The following is a 19857-nucleotide window of genomic DNA, read 5'->3' as shown; positions in this document are numbered from 1 at the left end:
ATGCTCTGTCATCCTGTGAACTATCTGCTGGTGAAAACCACTTTGCTCAGGCTGTGCACAAGGCTGGTCTCTCACTGGCACAAACAGGATATTGACATAGCAGCCCCCTTATCCAAGAGGCAGCAGATAAAAAGAACAGTGTAGAAATGGAAAACTGAACCATTAGAGGCCAATTGGGCACATGCAAAGCCATAGGTGGTGCTGTGTCCTAGTGTATGTTGTTATTTGTAGGTACATAGCAGCCCAACCTCCTCTGTGCAGACCCCACAGAACTAATCATTGTTTGCCCATAATTTTGTAAAAACATCAGCCAGACTGATGAAGATCAGATTGGAAACCTGTCTCTTCCTGTGCCCAGCAGTGTCCAGCAGCAGATGCTTACAGAAATAACACAAGAAATAAAACACTTATGCCTTCCCTAGCACACCCTCCAAATCCCATCAACAGCAATTCAGGAACACCCTGTGCCAAGGCTTTGCAGCCCTATCAGTTTTCAGTAGATCCTGATGAACCATTCTTCTGTGATTATTTTTTTAATTCTGTTTAAATATTGCTTGATCTCCTCATTGTATATCTTGTCCTGTGAGAAATATGAATAAATGCACTCTATTGACATTGCTCACCATTTGTAAGATCTACCTTGCAATGCCCTTTTCCAAACTGGAGTCTGTACTGAATGTGCCTCCCACAGGCAGCTTCCTTTAATTAGACAAATTTGATCAAGACTGACTTGCCAGGGGTGTTCCAAGGACCCTTCTGTCACCGTAGCAGTGCTGAGTGTGCACAAAAGTACTCACCCACAATGGGCAGAGAAATGCAAGCACAGAAGATTTATCTGTCATGGAATACTTCCAGACACCTTGAATCACCACTGGAAAATCACTTGCATCAAAGCAGAAGGGGCCAGGAGGATGAACAGCACAGGAGTCTCGGGGCACTGATTTTGATACAGCAAACCCAGATGTTATCAGCACAAGGAGCATAAAGAAAATTATCACTGGTATCACTGGCTGGCACCAGTGTGCCAGCTGCTGCTGTGTGCCCTAAACTGCAGATACACTGCCTGAATTCCCACAAGAACCTGGGCAATTAGAAAATAACATTTGAATGCAAATCTAGGCCTCTGAAAGCAAAAGAGTCCTCAGGGTATAGAAAATTATGCTTGTGCTAAAATCCTTCTCTCTTTCTGAGGCTGCACACATTAGAGGCAAGGAATTGGCAAATTTTGTATGGCAGAATCTTTAGAGATATGAGCAGCTTTTTAAATATTTCCAGGGTGCCTGGGTTTCAGTTTTTGAATAAGCAAGCAGATGTGTCTGATGAGCCTTTGCAAAGCTCTTCCTCTCCTGTCATTGCTGTTGGAAAGCAGCTCCTCATTCCTGATTGTCTTCTGCCATATTTTACTTAGCTAAAAGCACCAAATGAAACCAACCATGGTAAACAACAGAATGTTATCACACAAAATACAAAGCTCTGCAAAAACCTTAGAGTGGGGAAGATATAGAATTAGGGTAAGTCAGGATCTGAAATGTTTAAGAAAAAAGTGTTAAAAGAGATAGTTTGGCAGAAGGAAAAGAGTCTACAGTTACTGGTAAAAACTGAAGTAGTAGAGAGTGAAAGGAAGTATGTGTTATTTGTTCCAAAGTATGTGTTATTTGTTCCAAGATGTGCTATTTAGTGTGTTGCTTTATTGTTAAAAATTTGCATCCACAATGCAGCACCTAAAAGGACTTGTATGGCAAACATGCCAAGTGCGGAATACTCCTTTCCATAGCTCACATCAGAAATTAAAAAGCTAAGAGGCAAAATGTTAGCAAAGACAGCACAGCTTATTTACCAACCAATCTGGGAATTAAGAATTGGAAAACTTTTGCAAAACTTAGCATGCATGAACATGCAAAAAGTAAATGAAGCAAAGCACGCATTCTAGCCAAGCAGCACCTAGTTTTATTGAGTTCCAGTAACACTGCATCACAACCAAAAGAAATTAAAATTTGCTATTTGCTTCTCAGTATTAGTCACTTCTCAAATGAAAATGTGATCATGTTTAATAAGAGTTACAGAAAACCAAGGAATAGGAGAAAGAATAAAGTTAGACAAAACTGCAAAGCCGGTGTCCTCTTCATGTGTCCCCCTCATGTCAGAGAAATTCAGTTCTTGGACATGCTATTAAATTTTCTCACATCAGTGTCAGGGATTGAATGCCAGGACACAGCATTTGATGAATCAAATGTATCACAGATTGCTATGAGCTGTGCTGTACTTTTGAAATCACATTTGGACTCTCTTCAATGGGACAGAAAGGATCTGAGAGAAAAGTTCAGGTTAATCAAACACATTTCCCCACTGGCTCCCTCAGTAAAGCTTAGTACAAATGTTAAACATAATGCATTTTGTGTCCTAGTTCCACAGAAAAGATCAGGGTGCAGGACCTGATATGGTACCTGGATCACCCCTCAACCCACTGGACATAGCTCTGCCTCCCCTGCTGAGCTGTGTTTGCTGCTGCACATGCACAGGAGATTAAAACCAGTGTTAACACAGAAACAGCCACAAGTGACAAACTACAGGAGATGAGAACATTGCCTGACATTGCCTGCACACACAACCATGTGCAGCTGCTGACTTATGCCCTGAGAGTTAAGTACATGCTGCCAAAAAATTATTTTAAGGAGGTTTTTCAGCATTAATGCTACATGTTTCTTCAGTAAATAAAGAACTACATTTTAAGATGTGTCCCCTTCTTCCATGAGGAAGTACTTAAGGTAGCACGTGTGATAGTGACAGCTGTGTGTTAGCAGTGTCACTGCTGTGGTTGGCTCAGAAGATTTGTCACCCCTAGCTCCTCACCAACTCTGTCAGAGTTACAGCTTGCATTTCTGACTGGCACATAGCACCACCTAAATAATGTGAGAAAGGCAAAAAGGTATTAGGCAAACAATTATTCCTGAAATTTTAAGTGATCATTAATTTATTCCTGTGAGGCAGATTTGCACTCTCTTCCTTCTCCTCTCTCGTTTCCAGACTTCCCAGTCTTCATAGACCAGGTGCAACCCAGTTAAGAAACTTCATAGCGACTTCAAAACCGAGAAAACATGCCTGGAAAAGAGAACACAGAACAAATAAGGATTCTAAAAATCTCTTTCAAGCAAAGCTTTTGAACTGCTGCACTATGAACATCTAATGTGGTTTATATGGAAGGAGGAAGAGGACAAAAAAAAGTCTTAACCCAGAAGCAAGAATTCTACTGTATCCCTCCACACAAAGGCTGAGCTTTGCCTCTGTTAGGCTCATTATTTATTGAAGGGAAAGTGAGTCCAAACTTATTCCATCTTCTACAGCTGGATGTACAACCAATAGCTAAAAACTATCAGAAAAATTCAACACAGAGCTTTCATGCAAAGCTTTGAAGAAAGATTTACTTGTTGCTCCTAGATTAAAGCATAGTTTTACAATCTGGACACCAACAGTCAGAAGTACCTGCAGTGACAAGAACCTCTCTGGAATGGTGCAGTTGTGTCCCCTCCAGACTGCAAACACTCACTGTGAGCACCACGTCCCCAGCCCCGCCGGGGTCCCGGCGCACTCACCGCGTTGGCAGGAAAGGCCCTGATCATCACAGCTGTGAAGCCCTTGTACAGAGATGCAACTCCCTCCTCTCTGATGAGCTCCCTCAGCACATCCCTAAAGCCATTGGGGTATTTTCCTGCAGGAGCTGAAAGGGATGCACAAATGTTAGCCCAGATGTGTGGCAGTGGTGAGGGCTGAAGGATGGGCCATAGGTAACAGCCCAGGGTTTTCTAGAGGTTCACACTGCTACAGCAAACAGACAAGAGAGCTCAGCAAAGGCTCAGTGAACAGAAATTAGGTGCTCACCACAACCACATCATCAAGTCATTGCAGGCAGGGAAGAAAGGAGAGTAACTTTTGTGAGGGTTGGAAGACTGAGCTGTTACTTGCACTGCTGATCACAGCTCTCCCAAGAGCTGCACTGAGGTGATAGGAATGTCAGATACAAAAACTGATGAAGCTGGTTAATAAGAAAATGATCCTATCACATGCCCCAGCCAACAACACCAACAGACTTCAAAAGAAAAGCACAGGATGTTCCAATGCTGATGTTACATGATTATGCTGAGGTGTTTTTTAAAAGCTACTCTACTCAAAACACAGTTTCTTCCTTCTTCTGACACTGCCCTGGGAAATTCTGCCTCTGTCAGCCCTCTGAAGAAGTAGTCCACAGATCAGCCCAGTTAAACAGAACCACCATGAACCCACATCACCCACACAGCGGCACTGGGGACTGGCTCAGTGGAACAAAGCTGTGATGGGTTTCCCTCTCAGCCTTTGGTATGGCACAAACAACCACAGCAGCCATTGCTCAGAGAAAAATAAATGAGGCTTCCCGCACTGATTATCATGATTTGTGACTCAAAAAAAAATGGTCACTGTCCAGTAGAGAGCTGAGTCCACAGAGACCATGGGGAGCCTTAACAAAAATATTCATTGACAGGACTGGCAGAGAAACCAAGGAAAAACCTGTCAAACTGTGCTGAAGCACAAGGTCTGGGGTCATCCTAACTGTAATTAGGCCACAGACATTAAAGAGCAGAGCTGCCAGTCCAAAAGCAATGCTCTCAGCAAGTCACACCCTGTTACTATGAACTGCAGATAGCACAGGCTACAATTTATACAATTATATCTGAAGTGAAATAATAAAACCTCTCAAAGAATTACATTTGTAACAAAACTGCTATGACAATTCTATTATTATGAGTTCTATGCTTAGGTTTCAAATCAGGTACCTCAAATCAAGACCATTATATTACCAAGGAGGCAGAAACAGAGCAGTGCAGCCTGATGTGCCAAAAATTTGTGAGGAAACCAAGTAGAATGCTAGGAACACCCTTGGGTTTTTCATGCACTTGTCTCAAGACCTTCCATCCCTGCCCAGCCCAATCCCAGGAGCACCACAGGAGTGTGGCTGTGGAATGCAACTCACCAGTCTGGAAACGTGATTTCAGCACGTCTGGTGGGATGGCAACTGCCCAGTTGAAGATCCCAGCCAGGCCTCCAGCAAAGAGGATCCTAGGCACACTGAGGTCGCTCACACTGTGGCAGGATCAGAGTGGGGTGGGAGGAAAAAGTGAAAAAATTATTTAAAAAGGAGAAAAATGTCAAACTCGTTGTTTTGACTAAGGTGACAATCAAAAAGACAGCCTGGCTGGCAGCCAGAAGGCAGCACAATGCTGCAGACAGACACAGTGCAGTGTCTGAGCAACCTTTCCAAGATGGACCAACTCCACTCTAAAGATTCAAATATTTTTGTTCAGCAGCACACACACATATGCTGTGTCAAAAAAAACCCCAAAAACTAAACCAACCAACCAAACCCCCAAAAAAATCCAGCAAAGCCCCCCAGCATTTTGTGTGCATACAGGGTTGAAACTACTTTAAGTATTCCTTACTTGGCTAATAAGATCCAAACTGAAATCTGAGGGAAACTCAAAATATTATTTTGTCAGCTAACCCCAGACCAAACCAGTTCAACTCACTAGATGAGCAACCATTTTTTTCTTTTTTAAATTTGTTTTGATGATCCAGCTGTAAATCTCTTTGTAGCTGGGAGATGAATCAGCAGTGCCTGGGAAGTGCAGAGAGTGGTGCCTGTGAGATTTCACTGACCTCTTTCCCTGCGGGGTCAGAATGTTCTTCAGCCACTCGTACGTCATGAAGTACATTCCGCTGGCCGGGACGTCTGGTGGGTAAACAGCAAAGGCTCTGAGGAGTGGGAAACCAAAGGAAGCCCAGAGGCACCCCAGCCCCATGCCAGCCCAGCAGCACCACTAAGTACATACAGATTTTTTTCTCTGAACCCCTTCTACAAACAAAATAAAAATCTTCTGCTGCTTTAGACAGAGGAGGCTGAACTTTCCCATGGAGAGCAGGTGCTAATGGCAAGAACTGGGAAATAACTTTTCTGTCAGCAGCCTTTCAAGCCAGGCTGTAACCTGGTTACATTACACTAATGATGAGACAGCTCTAAACTGTCCAAATTTCTGCACAGCACATCACAGCAGCGCAGGAACTTAATGAATTTTGCACACTATTAATTCTAATGATTCTATTTGGGAATTTTTTTCTGCACATGATGGGTCTTGTGTATTTTTTTTTTTTTTAAGCTACTCCCACAGCCTATTCTTATCCCATATCTAAACTGGAGAACCAGCCCTTATCTAGGGACACTGCCAGAGTTACACTGCAGGCTGCTACACTTGTGTGAGAAGCAGAGGATAGAATCAATTCCTAAACTGAAGTAACAAAATACAGAAATTTCAGTTTTTCAAAGGGGAATTACTAAAATACATAGAGGATTCTGAGTCTGGCACAATTACTTAGTTGTTACTGTATTTGAGAGAGGGGTCATGACATCCCAGTTCAAAATAACCCAGACTCAAAAGGGTAGAAAGCATAGCTGCTGCCACCACGTATTTTAAAGCAGTCAGTATTATACAGCAACAGTAACAGACAGGCACAATCTTTCTCTCAAGGAGAAAAAAAGAAGAAAAAAAGAAGAAAATAATTTTTTTAAAAAGCCCACTTCTGCATTTTTCTCTTCTCTTTGTTCTCTCTGCTCCTCTCCTGAAGTCTCTCATTCCTCTTGGCTTCTCAGATCTTAATTACTTCCTATATCCCTCTGATCCTTGTCATCTAATCTCTTCCTCACCCACTGAGAATCTCATGTTTATTTCTCAGGCCCTTTGAGGCACTGGAGTAGCTCTGCAGACTGAAAAAAAAAAAAAAAAAAGAAAAAAAAAAAAGAAAATGGGTGACACAGCCCCTCCAACTGCCTAAAGGGACAGTGAAATCTCCCATCCTGTGTCAGGTTTGTCATCCAGCAGGGATGGGCCAGCCCTGTCCCTCACCTCGCATGAGGGTCAGCACGGTTCCCTTGTACACGCCGCGGATGCCGGACTCGCGGTACAGCTGCTTGGCGCAGTCCAGGGAGCCACTGTACTTGGTTTCACCTGTAGCTGCCTGGATCTGCAGGGTTAAAGTGAGAGTTTCTGACCACTGAAGCTTTCTGCTCGATGCAGAATCATTCCTCATATGTGTTTCCAGAGAGGAAGGAGCGCACGCTCCTGCCTAGGGAGTTCTGCCTCACTTGAGCAGCCCTCACATTGAAGCTGAGGCTGTGGTTACTGTTCCATGCAGAGAACAGATTCTCCTTTATTTTTCCACAGTATAAGTTTGAAATAACTCAAGTCACTTAGGTAATTCCACACCGACAAAAAGTAGTCTTCAAATAGTGAAATTCAAACCATTTGTATAAAATCTCCCACGATAATATCCTGTCTGTCAGAACCAACATGTGACCACCCATCACTGTATTAACAGAGTTCAACACAGTCTGAAGCAAGCAGAGCTTCCCACACCTGCTAAAGATGGCATTTCATTTGTTCAGGTTTGCATTTTCCAACAATACTTTCAAACCCCCGCAGGAGGTGCAGAGCTAACAGCCACCCAAATGTCAGAACACTGCTTGGAAATGCATTCCTTAGCTCTGCATGGGAACTGTCAAGGTAACAGGACTTCTTTACACCAGAAGGAGTCTCATGATCTAGCAGGTTTACACCATTTTTTTTAAGGAAAAGTTTCATTCAGAAAAATTTGACTTTTCCATACTTTGAAGTGGACTGAGGCATCCATGGATGCCTCATGGAGTGTCCCACAGCATAAAGCTTGGGCTGTGTAAAATGAATAGAGCAATTACTGCTGTGTGTACTGATACTGTCATGGTGGGTTTGTTTAATGCTTCTTCATGACAGCTGCATTAAATGATAGTTGTCTCAGTCCTGTCAAAAACTAGAACAGAGTAAATGCACTAACCAAAGAAATTCCTGCTATGGAAAGACAAGACCCCTAAAATTAAATTCCCATCACCACCATCCAATGCCTTACCTGTAAAAGGCACTTGATTCTCTCTCCTGGAGCCATGATTACTGTTGTGAACACTCCTGACAACATGCCAGCAGCAAACAGCTGAGGATATCTGCCCCAAGGAAACAGAAAAGACCCTAACACAACACAGCACACAGGAAATGAAGGGCAGAAAGACCCCTACATCCCCAGATGATGCTGTTCCACATCAGTGGAACTTGAAATGCAAACACTGCTTTTATCAGTGCAGAAGTGCCTTGTCAGTGCAGAGCTAAACATTTAAGATCTCCAGGACTCAAAGCACTGGTTCCTACAGCAACCACAACTCAGCTCTTCACATCCATTCTACTTGCTAATACCCCTTTTACTTACATTTTTTGCTGTAGCATTCCCCATTCATTTTCACTCCCTTTCACTTCAGTCTCTTCCTCTTCCAGTCCCCCATACTCTTCTCAGTGACCCCAGATTCCACACAGATATTCCTGCTTGTGCAGCCAGAAGCCTCCTTTCCAAAACCCTCCCAAAGTCGAGTCTGTCCTACCAACCTGCCATTATCCCACACATTCTGCACCTGCTGAGTGGCAAAGTCTCCATGACAAAAATCCCTTAAACAAGCTGAGTTTCTCCATCACAAAACTATCTTTACATCCAGCCTCATACTACCTCCCCTAGTAAAATGACTTAACATCTCAATTTAATCAAATTCCACACCTTCCTCTTCTCTGCACTTGCCCAAGAGATGGCATTCTATTCTAAGTCTTACACTTTTCTCTACTCTAATTCCCATGATATCTTCCAGACCATTCAGACCTCCCTTACCACTCCACACCTCCTACTCAAACTAAGTTTAGAGGTTTTTAGCTCACCTTGGGATTATTCAGCCCCAGAAAAGGCAGGATGGGCTCCTCAGGTTTCTCTCCATCTTCTTCCTTCCACAACTTCCCTTCAAAATCAGCACGGGAAATACAACCATCCAGCCTGCCTCTAGACCCATAACCACAGCACTGGGAGCCTGACCTTTATTTTTGGGTCTCACTGTACCTTCACTGAGTCAGGTCTGCACCCACAGAACAGCACAGCTGAGCACAGTGACACTACATACACTATTTGTTCTTTTCCACTGCTCTGCTTGAGAGGAATTCTACATAAAGACTCAAAAAACTACACTGTCCTTCTCAGCTTGCTCCTTAAAACTTCCTGTTGGCACCACGTGTATAAAACACAAGGCACTGAGGTGATGAGGCTGCTGGGAGTAACTTCATGGTGCACTTGTTGTTCAGTCCCTACTGTTGCCCTGGCCTTTCCCTTCAGTCTTGCCTGCATGGGGACACTGCCATGGTGTGAAAGAGGGTAAGTGAGAGTTCCCCAGCACCTCAGCACTGCTTCCCCCTGAGCAATGGGAGCTCTGTTGGCAGCAGCTTGTGCTGCAGGGCCAGGTGTGCTCACACCAGCCCTGTGCAGACAAGACTCCAACAGAAACCAAAACCCCACCAAGTAGGCTCTACATGATGGGCTCCTGCTTTCTGACAGAGCTCCTACCTAGCACACAAATAATGGGATAAAATCTTGCTAAGCTACAGCCCAGTCCCTGTGGAGCTGTAAATCACAGCTTGGCAAACCCATTACAGGAGTACTTTATGGCTGGGGGGCTCTCTTCATGCACAGGTTGGCTTATAGAAAGCCCCATCAACTTTTCTGAGCTTCCTATTGCTGTTTCTGAAGGTCAGACACGCCTGAGAGGAGGGCTGCTCATAAACAGCATTATCTCTTTCCAGAAATAATAATAAAACATGTTTATGGCTGTTTTCACATCCTAATGAAGGGCCACAAGAAGACTCGTAACTAACAGGGAAAGGAGAATCAGGGCTGTGAATGCTATCAATTCATGCTTGACCATGAATTTATTGCTCCCATAGTTTCTGTTAAGAGCAAGCCTGCTGGCAGGCAATCATTACATAACTCTCACTGTGCTCATCCACACCGGAATTGTTCCTCCGTGGCTCCTTCTTGCGTAGAGAGGGAATTGCATCTCACCTGCCCACACAGCGCCTGTTTTAGCCTGTGCTATCACTCCCACGCTTCCAGAAGCATTAAAACATGAGTGGTTTATCTTTCAGAACTATATTTATAACCTAGGAGAAGACACCAATTTACACCACAGCTCAACGTGTGACAGTGCAGCCTCAGGATGCCTTTCCCAACCGTCTGATCAAGCAGGAACTCACGTCAAAACATCGTCAGGATTCCTCTGCTGGAGTCTCTTCCCCAAGCCAAACCCAAAGAAGCACACAGCAAACATGGGTGTCACCCCGATGATGGGAGCTGCCATTCCTCTGTATAAGCCTTGGACTCCCTGCAAGAAACATTATCACAGGAATTATTGGTTTGGCATAAACTTTGCACACATTTCAGCTTGTTGAGAAGGGAAAGGCAACAATCCAGGATAGGATCTATCTAACAGCCAAATTGATCAGAGGAATGAAGGGGCTTATTGCTCATTTGCAGTTATACGTGTTTAGCTGAGGCTCAGGGACTGCTGCAGAGGAAAGTTATCCTTCCTGGGAAACCCTGGCACCACTGATGCCCTTCTAGAGCAATACTCATCACCTGCATGTTCATCTCAAGCATGGGAAGTGAAGGTAAAAGCCCCCTGAATAAGAGCCTTAATAGAGTATGTCATGAGAGAACACTGTCAGCTGCACACAGAAATGCACCTGTGTTTTATTGGTAACTTGTTAAATGCAGTAGTGTAAAATCCTAACACTGAACCTGAGAATGCTGAAATGAATTCACTCTTCAACTAAAGAAAGAGCCAGGGAGAGCAACCGGAATTCCTTCATTCCCCACATGAATTCACTTTGGGACAGACTCAAGAGCAGTTTTTTTTGTTTCCTACCCTAAATCCAAACTTTTCCCCCACACAACATCACATTCCTGATGTTTCCTTCCATAGACTCCACATATGAAAAAGTTTTAATGCAGACCCCAGCAGCTGTATTTATTTCACTTATCTTGCCTTTAAATTGAACTTTGTCCAATAAAAAGGAGAGTTATCTTCCTAGATAAAGGCTAGGCACATAAATTAAATATTTGCTGGTCTCTGCACCCCTTTCTTCCCTCTGTCCCAATAAACCAGCTCATCCCAGTACCTGCTGAAGTCTTACAGGCACAACTGGCTCTGCCATGAAACTGCGCCTGGCTGAGAGATCAGGCACTGCTGCTCAAGCTCCCCTTGGGCACTGGGAAGCAAAAGGCCTTGGCAGAGAGGGTTAGTAGTTTTCCTCACAGGAATGGATGAGTATTGAGTAGGAGTGGAGAGGCAGCAGTGCTTTTGAACTCCCCATCACAAGGCTGTTATTATGGCTCAGCTCTGACGTCCGTGCTGCAGCAGGGGTGTTAAAAACTGCCAGGGATTCAGAGCTGGCACAGCATTCCACTCCTTTGTGGGAGAGACCAGGCAAACAAGATTTGCTTTGGTTATATAACCACCTGTTAATACCACAATGGAAGGAGATTTCAGATTTTGAGGCAGATCTTTCATTGAACAGGGAGTTACCTAACAAGATCCAGCACTTAGAAATGAGACTTCAGACAAGCAGATAAACAGCTGGGCTTTACAGTCCTAACTTCCAAATGGTAAATAGCTGCTGAGAAAACTTAAAAAGCAGAAAATTTGACTATCTGTCAATTAAAGACTTTAAATCAAAGCTGTGTGCCTTTAAAAACAAAACAGACTAGCTCAACAACATGATCATGATGATTCAGGAGTAAAAAACACCATCCACCTTCTAGAGAAGGTTCAACAACTACTATAATTGACACTTTGCTCTCAAAAAAAGAAAAATATATAAAACTCTATAAATTAAATATCCTCTGCTTTCTCACAGGTGGCATAACACCTTATAGAAGAAAGTTAAAGTACTGCTTGTAACAAGAAAAGTCATTATCCATTTTAGAATTTCCAGAGATGACTCAAAATACCTGCAAAATCCAAAGGCCAAAAAACAACTGCCAACATTTACTCCAGTCTAACTTCAGACAGCAATATCATGCTATTTTGAACCCAAAACATTTCTTAGCAAAACTAAGATACACGTACCAGGAGCACGTGTATGCTAAGTATTCCCCAAGATTTGCAATCTGCTTTAAAATGTTAATTAGAATCAATTTAACTGACAACCTAGGAACTGTAGGCTTTCTCTGTAGGATTCCACACAGAGAATGTACAGAAACAATTGATATATCTGGCAGGTGTCACAGTACCTCTCCAACAAGAGTCTTTCTGAAGCAGTCAAAGGTCCCAGAATAGAGTGGGGGCTGGCCAGGCTGTGGCTTAGGCTGGGTTTGCAGTCTGACCTAGTAAGAGGGAAAGGAAAACATTATTTTATTAAATATTACAATCTCAACTTTAATTGACAGAACACCTCTGGCTATTATGGAGTATGTTTTGTGACTGGACCCGAAGATCATGATAGAAAATCTGACATCATTTTAACCCTTTGCAGAAGAGAAGAGGTTGAATTTTAATGTAATGAGTAGTGAATGTATTTAACAAATTAATTGCTGGGACAACGTCCGGATGAGGACCCCAGCTCCGTAGACACCATAGGGTCACTCCTGGCCTCCCCCTGCAGCAAGGGCGCGGGGTCCCGCCGTGGGAGGGGGCTGGCGGGCGCATCCCAGCTCCCATCTTCTTCCAGCACCGGGAGCACCGGGGCTCTTTCCCCGCCGCTCTTTTCCCGGTTTCTCACTAGAACCGGCACCGCCACACGCCCGGCCGCCGCGCCGCCAGGGGGCGCCCTTCAGAGGCTCAGCGCAGCCTCCCCGCGGCGGCACCGAGCCCCGCCCCCCGCGCAGTGCCTGCCGGGAGCTGTAGTTCTGCCATAGCGCCCACCGGGACCCGCGCCGCTCCCGCGCAGTTTCTGCCGGGAGCTGTAGTTCCATATCCCGGTGCCCCGAACGCACCGAGCACCGGCGGCCCAATCGTTCCCGGGCGCCCCGCGCAACTTTACCTTGATGGTGTCCAGCGGGTGCCCCACGAATACCAGGCAGACACCCCCGAAACCGCCAGCGAAGAAGTTCTTCAAGGGGCTGATGGGCTGCGGCTGTTTTGCCATGGCGGCGGCGGCGGTGGAGGGTGAGAAGCGGGACCGGGACCGGGGTCGGGACGCTGCGTCCCCGCCGAGCCAATGCTGCCCCCTCCGCGCCGCGACCTTTAGCCCAGTGCGGGGCACGCCGGGAAGCGGGCGCGGGGCGGGCCGGGACGGCGGCGGTGCGAGGGGCCGCTCCCGGCGCGGCCACTGGGCGCTGTCACCGGCCGCGCCCGGCCCGGGGCCGCTCCTCAGCCCGCGGGGCCGCCTCCCCCCGCACACCCGCAGTGGTTCGGCCGCTCCCCCCCCCGGCCCAGCGCCGTGGCCCGGCCCGGCCCCGCCCCGCCCGGCGGAGGTGACGCACCGGGCCCGGCGGTTCCGGCGCGCAGAGGGAGCCCGGGGCGCCGCTCTCGCCGCCCGCCCGGTAAGTGCGGGGCCCGGCCGCGCCGGGGCTGGGGCGGGCCCGGCGGGAGGGATGCGGGGCCGCTTATCCGTGCCCGGTGCTGAGCTCGGTGCTCCGCCCCGGTAGAAGCCGCAGCCCGGAGCTCTCGGGCTCTGGGCGGCCGTGCGGGGGCCCCTCCTGGCCCCGCCGCCGCCCGGGCTCCCCGCACGGCTCCTCTCCCGCTCTGCCCTCCCCCGAGCCTGCGGCGCTCCGGTGTGCGGGACGGGCCGGGGGCTGCGTTCCGCTCCCGTTCCGAGAGAATGGAGCCGGGGTAGTTTAAACGCGCTGGGTGCCCGAGCCCGGAGGTGCCCTGGAATACGCAGGTACCCGTAAAACAACTTGTTAAAGTGACGGTAGGTTAGGAAGGGCAGGAGTGAAATGGGTGAGGTGGCAAAGGCAAGGCAGCCGTGGGAGTGTGAACCGAGGCTGGCAGGAGGAAGGAGAGCAGGTTTGTCCCTGGGGAAGGGTGGCACAGCTGCAAGGGGGTCCCTGCAGAGTCATCTGTGGTGAAAAGCGTCAGGCATCTTCTGGTTTCTCAGTCTTGGATGAAAAATTCCTCCCTAAAAAACAGTGGAGAAGGAACAGCGAGGTGTGCACTGCATATATGAGGAAGCAGCTGGGGATGATCCACAAATTATAGGTTTGGGTGGCACAGATGAAGATGCAGTTAGCATTGATGGCCAGCATGGAGCTGAGGCTGTGGATGGTTTCAGGGAAAAGGAAGAGTGTTGGCCTGTCTAAAGGTTACATGGATAAGGAGTCCAGGAAGCAGACTTAAGTTGCACTTTCTCTGTTTCAGATAAATAAAGAGGTGAAAGAAGATAAAACCGTATGAAATGGTTGTGAAATATCAACAGAAAAAGAGGAGGAGCATTCTCCAATTGGAGGAGTCTCCACCAAAAGAGTTATTAGAGGAATCCCACAAGGATAGGAATAAAAAAAGAGAGATGTAGTTGGACTAGTGGAATCACAGTGTGGTGGCACGGTGGAAGGCATTTTGTTTCAAAAGACCTTGTTAAGAATTGTGTTGCAAAGCAGGAGTCAGGGAAAGGGCACTGTTGGAGGTGATAGATAGCAGAGGGTAGGGGTGGGTACGTTTAGGAGTTCCTGCAAGAGACTGGAGCAAGAGAGGTGACTAAATTGTATCAGTGTTAGTGAAGATACAGGAGTATCTTGGATTAAGGTGGTTAAGGAGGAGATCATCCTCCCTTGGACTGGAAAGTGATCTAAGTATGGTTTAAAAATCTATAATTTGGTCTTGAGAGCTATGGTCATTATTTCATCTAAATAAACCTGGCTTTTTGACCCTATCTTTTGAGCTTAACATCTTTATTGTCTTAAAAATTAGTGCTATCAAGTAGTAGCTCTGCCTTGTCTTTGTATTCAGAGAGTTTGATTTGGGCATTGGGCGGAGCATAGATGAGGAGAGTTTATTCCTGGTTTTCCAAGGACCCTGCTTTGCTTTGTCCACAGAGCATGTTCCTTATGCTTCCTTTCCCTTCACCTGTGTCAGTGGTGTCCAGTTGTGCTGGAAGTGAGCTCTTTCCTTGAATCTTGGGACAGGAGTCACAGAAGTCACCCAGTTCTGCAGACTGTTTTCTGCTTGATAAATCCATGTGTCCCTTTCCTGTGCAAACAGTTCCTCTGTTTGCTCACAGAACTGTGCCAGTGGCACTGAGAGACGTCTCTGTCCTCCTCTGAGCCCCTCCCCAGGGACTGGTGTGCAACTGGGAGCTACTGGGCAGCCCCCTATTCTACAAAAATCTCAGTGCTTGGGTGTGACTTGCCATGTGTTGGAATAGCAGAGGGCCCAGTGTTTTCATGGGTATTTTCTCTCTGGAGTGTGGAATGATCTGAGTGAGTTTGAGAAGTTCCTTGGCCTGTGAGACTTGCTCAGTTGTTGTTGCGCTCTGGGCTGTTGATGGCCCACACTGGGGTTAGAGGCTCAATAAGGAATTATTTTAACATAAGTTTTAGCAGGTCAAGATCCATTACTCCTTTTATGCAAGAGCTCAGTGTCAGTGCAGATTAAGCCCAGACTCTAAGCAGGGTAGAGGGAAGGATGAGGGTTTGCCCTGTGTCTGCCAAATCAGATTCCACATCTGTCTCCTTCCAGTATGGAGAGACTGTGTCTGTTCCTCTGAAGTCCTGTGGAAAGTCAGTGCTATAAATTGTTTCTGTGCTACATGTGCTGTGGATAGCTAAGGAATCAAGAGGCAAATGAAAGGAATGAAGACCAGAATTCAGGAGGTAATTTAATTAGGTACTAGTCTTCAGCCTCTCTGGAGGTTTGTATCTCCTGAAATCACTGAAGCCCCTCCAATTAATTGTACATCACATCTCTTCCTCGTTATTCTCTGCTGCCTGGTCAAGTGACTGGAAACAGAAAAAAAAAAAAAAGATTTGAGGGAAAAGAATGAAAATTTGTGGTTGAAATTTCCTGTACTCTAAAGTCAGGATTATCAAAGCTTGATTATGGTTTCCCTAGCAGCTACAAATTGCAGTACTGAGGGAATATATTTGAGTGGCAGAGCTGACAACATTGTCATGCAGAATGGGAATGTTTTTAAGGAACCAAATACATGCTGTACATGCTGCTTATGGAAAACAGAGCTTTGATTTTAATATATGCTTTTATATGTAAAATGTAGTCACAGCATTGTTTTAATTCTTCTGTATTTAATATATTCTCTCTAAACTAAATAATTTGGTTAAATGGAAATTTACGACTAAGTATGAGATGACCATAATTCAAGGTTGATTCATGCTTTACTGCTGAATCTTTTAGAGCTCAAATTCATATGGCTCAGTTACACAAGCAGAAGATTTGTAGTTCAGATAAGTATCAGATGTGTGAATTTTCCAAAACAAGTGAGAATCTTAAAAAAAAAAGTTAGCTGTTCTGATTCTTCTTCAATAACAACTATCAACACCTGAGCCTAAATTTGTACATTCAAAAGGTAAGAAGTATATCTTGAGAAGGCAATAAATAATAATTTTATTTCCTTCAGATATAAGGTCCAAGCCACATCACATCCAGTAGAACCAATTTAAAGGGATGAACTAGCTTCACAAATTTCTTTTGAGATGATATTGAAGACTGTTAAATTGTGTGCATGTGAGAGATCTGTTTGCTGCTCTTATTTTCCTAAGTCTCACTTAATGTCTGTGTTTCTGGAGCAATATGGATTTGTACAGAATATCACAGGTTTGTACAGGACATCACAGGTTGCCTTTCTGCCTACTATGGCCATAGGTAAGGGGTTTGTGTTTTTCCTGTTAATTAAATAGATAGGATGCTGCAGCATTGCAGGCTGTTGATAAAGAACTTTGTCATAAATTCATTTTTTTCTCTGAGAAGATCTGTAGTGAAGGTTGTGCAGCCAGTTACCAAATGTCAGAGGTCAGGGGGCCTGCACTGGGGACAGGGATGCAGTAATAACCCAATCTCCAAGGATCTGGACCTGTCCTGTAGGAGCAGCCTTGCTTTGGACTTGCAGGAGTCACAATGGATCCAAACCAGGGACATGCACAGCAGAATCCTCTTTACTGGGCCCTTGGGTTGGTCTGTTCCTACCTGCTTGATCACCTCTTTGTTGTTTACGTGGCACCTCTTGCAATTTCCTAGGCACAGAAAAAACTGTTTTTCCTCCCTTAGGAGACAGAGCTCAGATGAAATCAAAAGAACGATAAAGTTTGGAGGAAAACAAAGAAGCTGCTCTTGCTTTCCTGGTCTGCAGTTGGGCAGGGCATTAAGATGTCCGTGGACATGAACAGCCAGGGCTCTGACAGCAATGAAGAGGATTATGACCCTAATTGCGAGGAGGAGGAAGAGGATGAGGATCCTGGGGATATTGAGGATTATTATGATGGGGTAGCTAACGACGTGGAGCAGCAGGGAGCAGATGCCTTTGATCCAGAGGAATATCAGTTCACCTGCTTGACTTACAAGGAGTCGGAGAGCACTCTCAATGAACACATGGCCAGCTTGGCTGCCACGTTAAAGGTGAGGAAAGGTTTCTGCATTCACAGAGACACGTCTGTGGTTGAACAGGCAAACACTGAACACAGTTCCAATGAAAGCTGTGGCAATGTTGCTATTATGGGGGGTTGGAGGAGCGTTGTTGAAGGTCCCTTGTTTGAAACTGACTCAAAGGTTTACAATTGTTACACATTGGGGCCTGAAAAATCTTCCTTATTGAATGTTGATTCTCTTTTTTTTACAGAGCTGAGCTTCATGACCAAAATGCCTGAGTTATAACTCTGCATTAACACAATGCTAAGAGGGTATATAGAAAAGAAACAAATCAAACCATAAGTGGTGCAGTTTGGTACACCTGTGTTTGAGAAGATAACTGACAAATAGGAAGACATGCTAAAACTCTAATTCTAACAAAAACATTTTTCTTGGTTGGTTCTGGGAGAATAATCAGTTTTTCAAAGTCAGATTAGCTGTTATGCCAGTTATTAACCCTGCTGTTGCAGTGACAGCAGTTCAAGTACAGTGAACTTGCCACCTCTTGGAGCATATGTGACTTAATTAATCACAGAAAAATCTCACTCAGAGTCAGCTGCATGGAATTGTGCTCAATAAGACTTTGGTGATCTCTTCTTTCTCTTTTTGTAACCAGCTACTGTAGTGTCAGTCAAAAGAGGAGTCAGGCCAGAGGAAAGCAGAGTTTTCTAAGCTCTAGATGTGGACACTGGGTAGAGGTGCCTGCTGCATCTACTTTGTAACAGACCAGGTCTTCTGGTGCTTGCTCTTGTCTGGAGCAGGACAGGTGGTGACTGCAGCACGTTAAACATGTTGGGTAGGTTTTGATTCCAACTCACTCTGTCTGAATCAAATCTAATTTTAAAAATGAGAGTGATCTCTTGATCTTTATTTGCACATCAATGTCCTGAAGAAAGAGTATAACCATGAAGCCTGAGGACTGTGAACCATAAACAACAGGTTTTAAAAGGCACTCATAATTGGTGATTTTCCCACCTGTTGTGCTTGTTCCCAGCATTTACCACCTCAGAAAATGAAGTTGTACTTTTTCTTGCTCTTAAACTTGTCTCTGTAATTGCCTCAAAATGTGCATTCTGGGCTCTGAATGCCTGCAGTTCCCTACAGGTTGTCATAAACTGGAGGCAACAGAAAAGTACAAATGAGAATAGTTGGTCAGCAGTTCTGGTCCAGCTGCCTGTTGCTTTTGGTTCTTAGCAATTAAGATTTAGAACAGCTTTTCTGTGCCTTATTTTCTGCCTTCAAATGGAACACCCTCCTAAAAGGTGACCCCTGCCATATTGTTCTCTTGAATTAAATTACAGAAAGCAATACTTTTAGTCCTTAAAATCAGGCTTCCAGTGTTAAAACAATTTTCAGGAGTTCTGAAGGTCTCATTGAGCATATGTTATAGTTGCCTAGATTGTACCAACCTGCTCAAATCTCATCCCAAATAGTACCCAAGGAGAGAAAATCTAGGTTTTTTTAATATCAAAAATATGCCTGCATATTTCCTGTTACAATTAAGTGCTACACACTTTGGTTGGTGCATAAGAAGATGAAATTGAATTTGAGTAGCAGTTTGGAATGATGTAATCTTGTAAGCCACACTCAGGCTTCAGTCCTTGAAGTGCCACATTAACTCTCTTTTCTGCAGCAACAATAGTCCCACAGTTGCACTTTTATTGGATTTCTCTTGTGTATCTGCAGCATTTGCTTTTTGCTTCCTGGCATACTTGCTTATAATTCTTCAACAACCCTGTCTTCCTTCCCCTCTCTCCACTCCCCCAAGGAAACTTGTGATTTTGTTTGAGACAAAATGGAATAGAAAGAATTAGTATGGAATTAGCAAGCATAGAGAAGAAAGAAAAGGAATGGAGCATGCTGAACTATTTATCATAATTATTTTCAATGGACTTAATGAATATGAGTAAACAGGGGTCGACTTTCTAAAGAATTGTATTAACTTATTTTCTATTAATTTGCTTGAGCTGTAAAAACTGCTTTTTCTTTTTAAAACTGCCTTTTACAATGTCTCAGGTTTCCTTGGATAGTGATGATTGTTCTTCTGGAGCATCTAGTTAATTTTGATTTCATCTCCTTTATGATAGATACTGATTACATGGTGCTTTTTCAGCACTCGCCTGTATTTAAGGCAGAGTGGTTGCCCCAACAGGGAAGGCTGAAGGTAAATGAAAGATTATCTTCAGGAGGTACAATGTTGAAGCCAATGGATGACTTGGAGTTTGAGTGATTTACTATCACAGATTAATAGATTAACACAATTCCCTGAAGGAAATAAAAATACATGCAATGAAGGGCTTAAAGCTGGGTTGGAATGTTCTACCAGTGTCTGTTCTCATGAGGTGATTCACTTTCTGAAGGTTAAACTC

At 44.9% G+C, this 19857-nt stretch overlaps 2 protein-coding genes across 6 annotated transcripts in view; one reads left to right on the top strand and one right to left on the bottom strand.

The window, feature by feature from the left end:
• Window positions 1-2941: 2941 nt before the first annotated feature.
• SLC25A20 (solute carrier family 25 member 20) lies at window positions 2942-13313 on the bottom strand. The gene is made up of 9 exons (XM_058813210.1): window positions 12954-13313; window positions 12205-12297; window positions 10167-10294; window positions 7963-8053; window positions 6927-7044; window positions 5686-5758; window positions 5003-5112; window positions 3591-3715; window positions 2942-3099 (listed from the first exon to the last, which is right to left on the bottom strand). The coding sequence occupies exons 1-9, from the start codon at window positions 13056-13058 to the stop codon at window positions 3037-3039; spliced, it is 906 nt and encodes a 301-aa protein (XP_058669193.1). The 5' UTR covers window positions 13059-13313; the 3' UTR covers window positions 2942-3036.
• A 19-nt stretch (window positions 13314-13332) lies between these two features.
• ARIH2 (ariadne RBR E3 ubiquitin protein ligase 2) overlaps window positions 13333-19857 on the top strand; it is a 34898-nt gene continuing 28373 nt past the window's right edge. For all 5 annotated transcript variants that reach the window (XM_058813208.1, XM_058813205.1, XM_058813207.1 and 2 more), the window contains exons 1-2: window positions 13333-13455; window positions 17132-17479. In XM_058813208.1, coding sequence (XP_058669191.1) covers window positions 17231-17479 — 249 coding nt within the window. In that variant the 5' untranslated portion in view covers window positions 13333-13455; window positions 17132-17230. The remainder of the gene's footprint in view (window positions 13456-17131; window positions 17480-19857) is intronic.

Source organism: Ammospiza caudacuta, chromosome 12 (genome assembly GCF_027887145.1).
Source record: "Ammospiza caudacuta isolate bAmmCau1 chromosome 12, bAmmCau1.pri, whole genome shotgun sequence".
NCBI classification, from domain to species: domain Eukaryota; kingdom Metazoa; phylum Chordata; class Aves; order Passeriformes; family Passerellidae; genus Ammospiza; species Ammospiza caudacuta.
The sequence above is the reverse complement of the archived record's forward strand: the minus strand, read 5'-3'. Positions and strand labels throughout refer to the sequence as shown.

Coding starts and splice junctions, on each gene's coding strand:
- SLC25A20 (XM_058813210.1), bottom strand. CDS start 13,058: ATGGCAAAACAGCCGCAGCCCATCAGCCCCTTGAAGAACTTCTTCGCT. Junction 7,045..7,962: donor GAATCAAGTGCCTTTTACAG/GTAAGGCATTGG, acceptor TTAACCCTGCAG/ATCCAGGCAGCTACAGGTGA. Junction 5,759..6,926: donor CGTGCTGACCCTCATGCGAG/GTGAGGGACAGG, acceptor TTTACCCACCAG/ACGTCCCGGCCAGCGGAATG.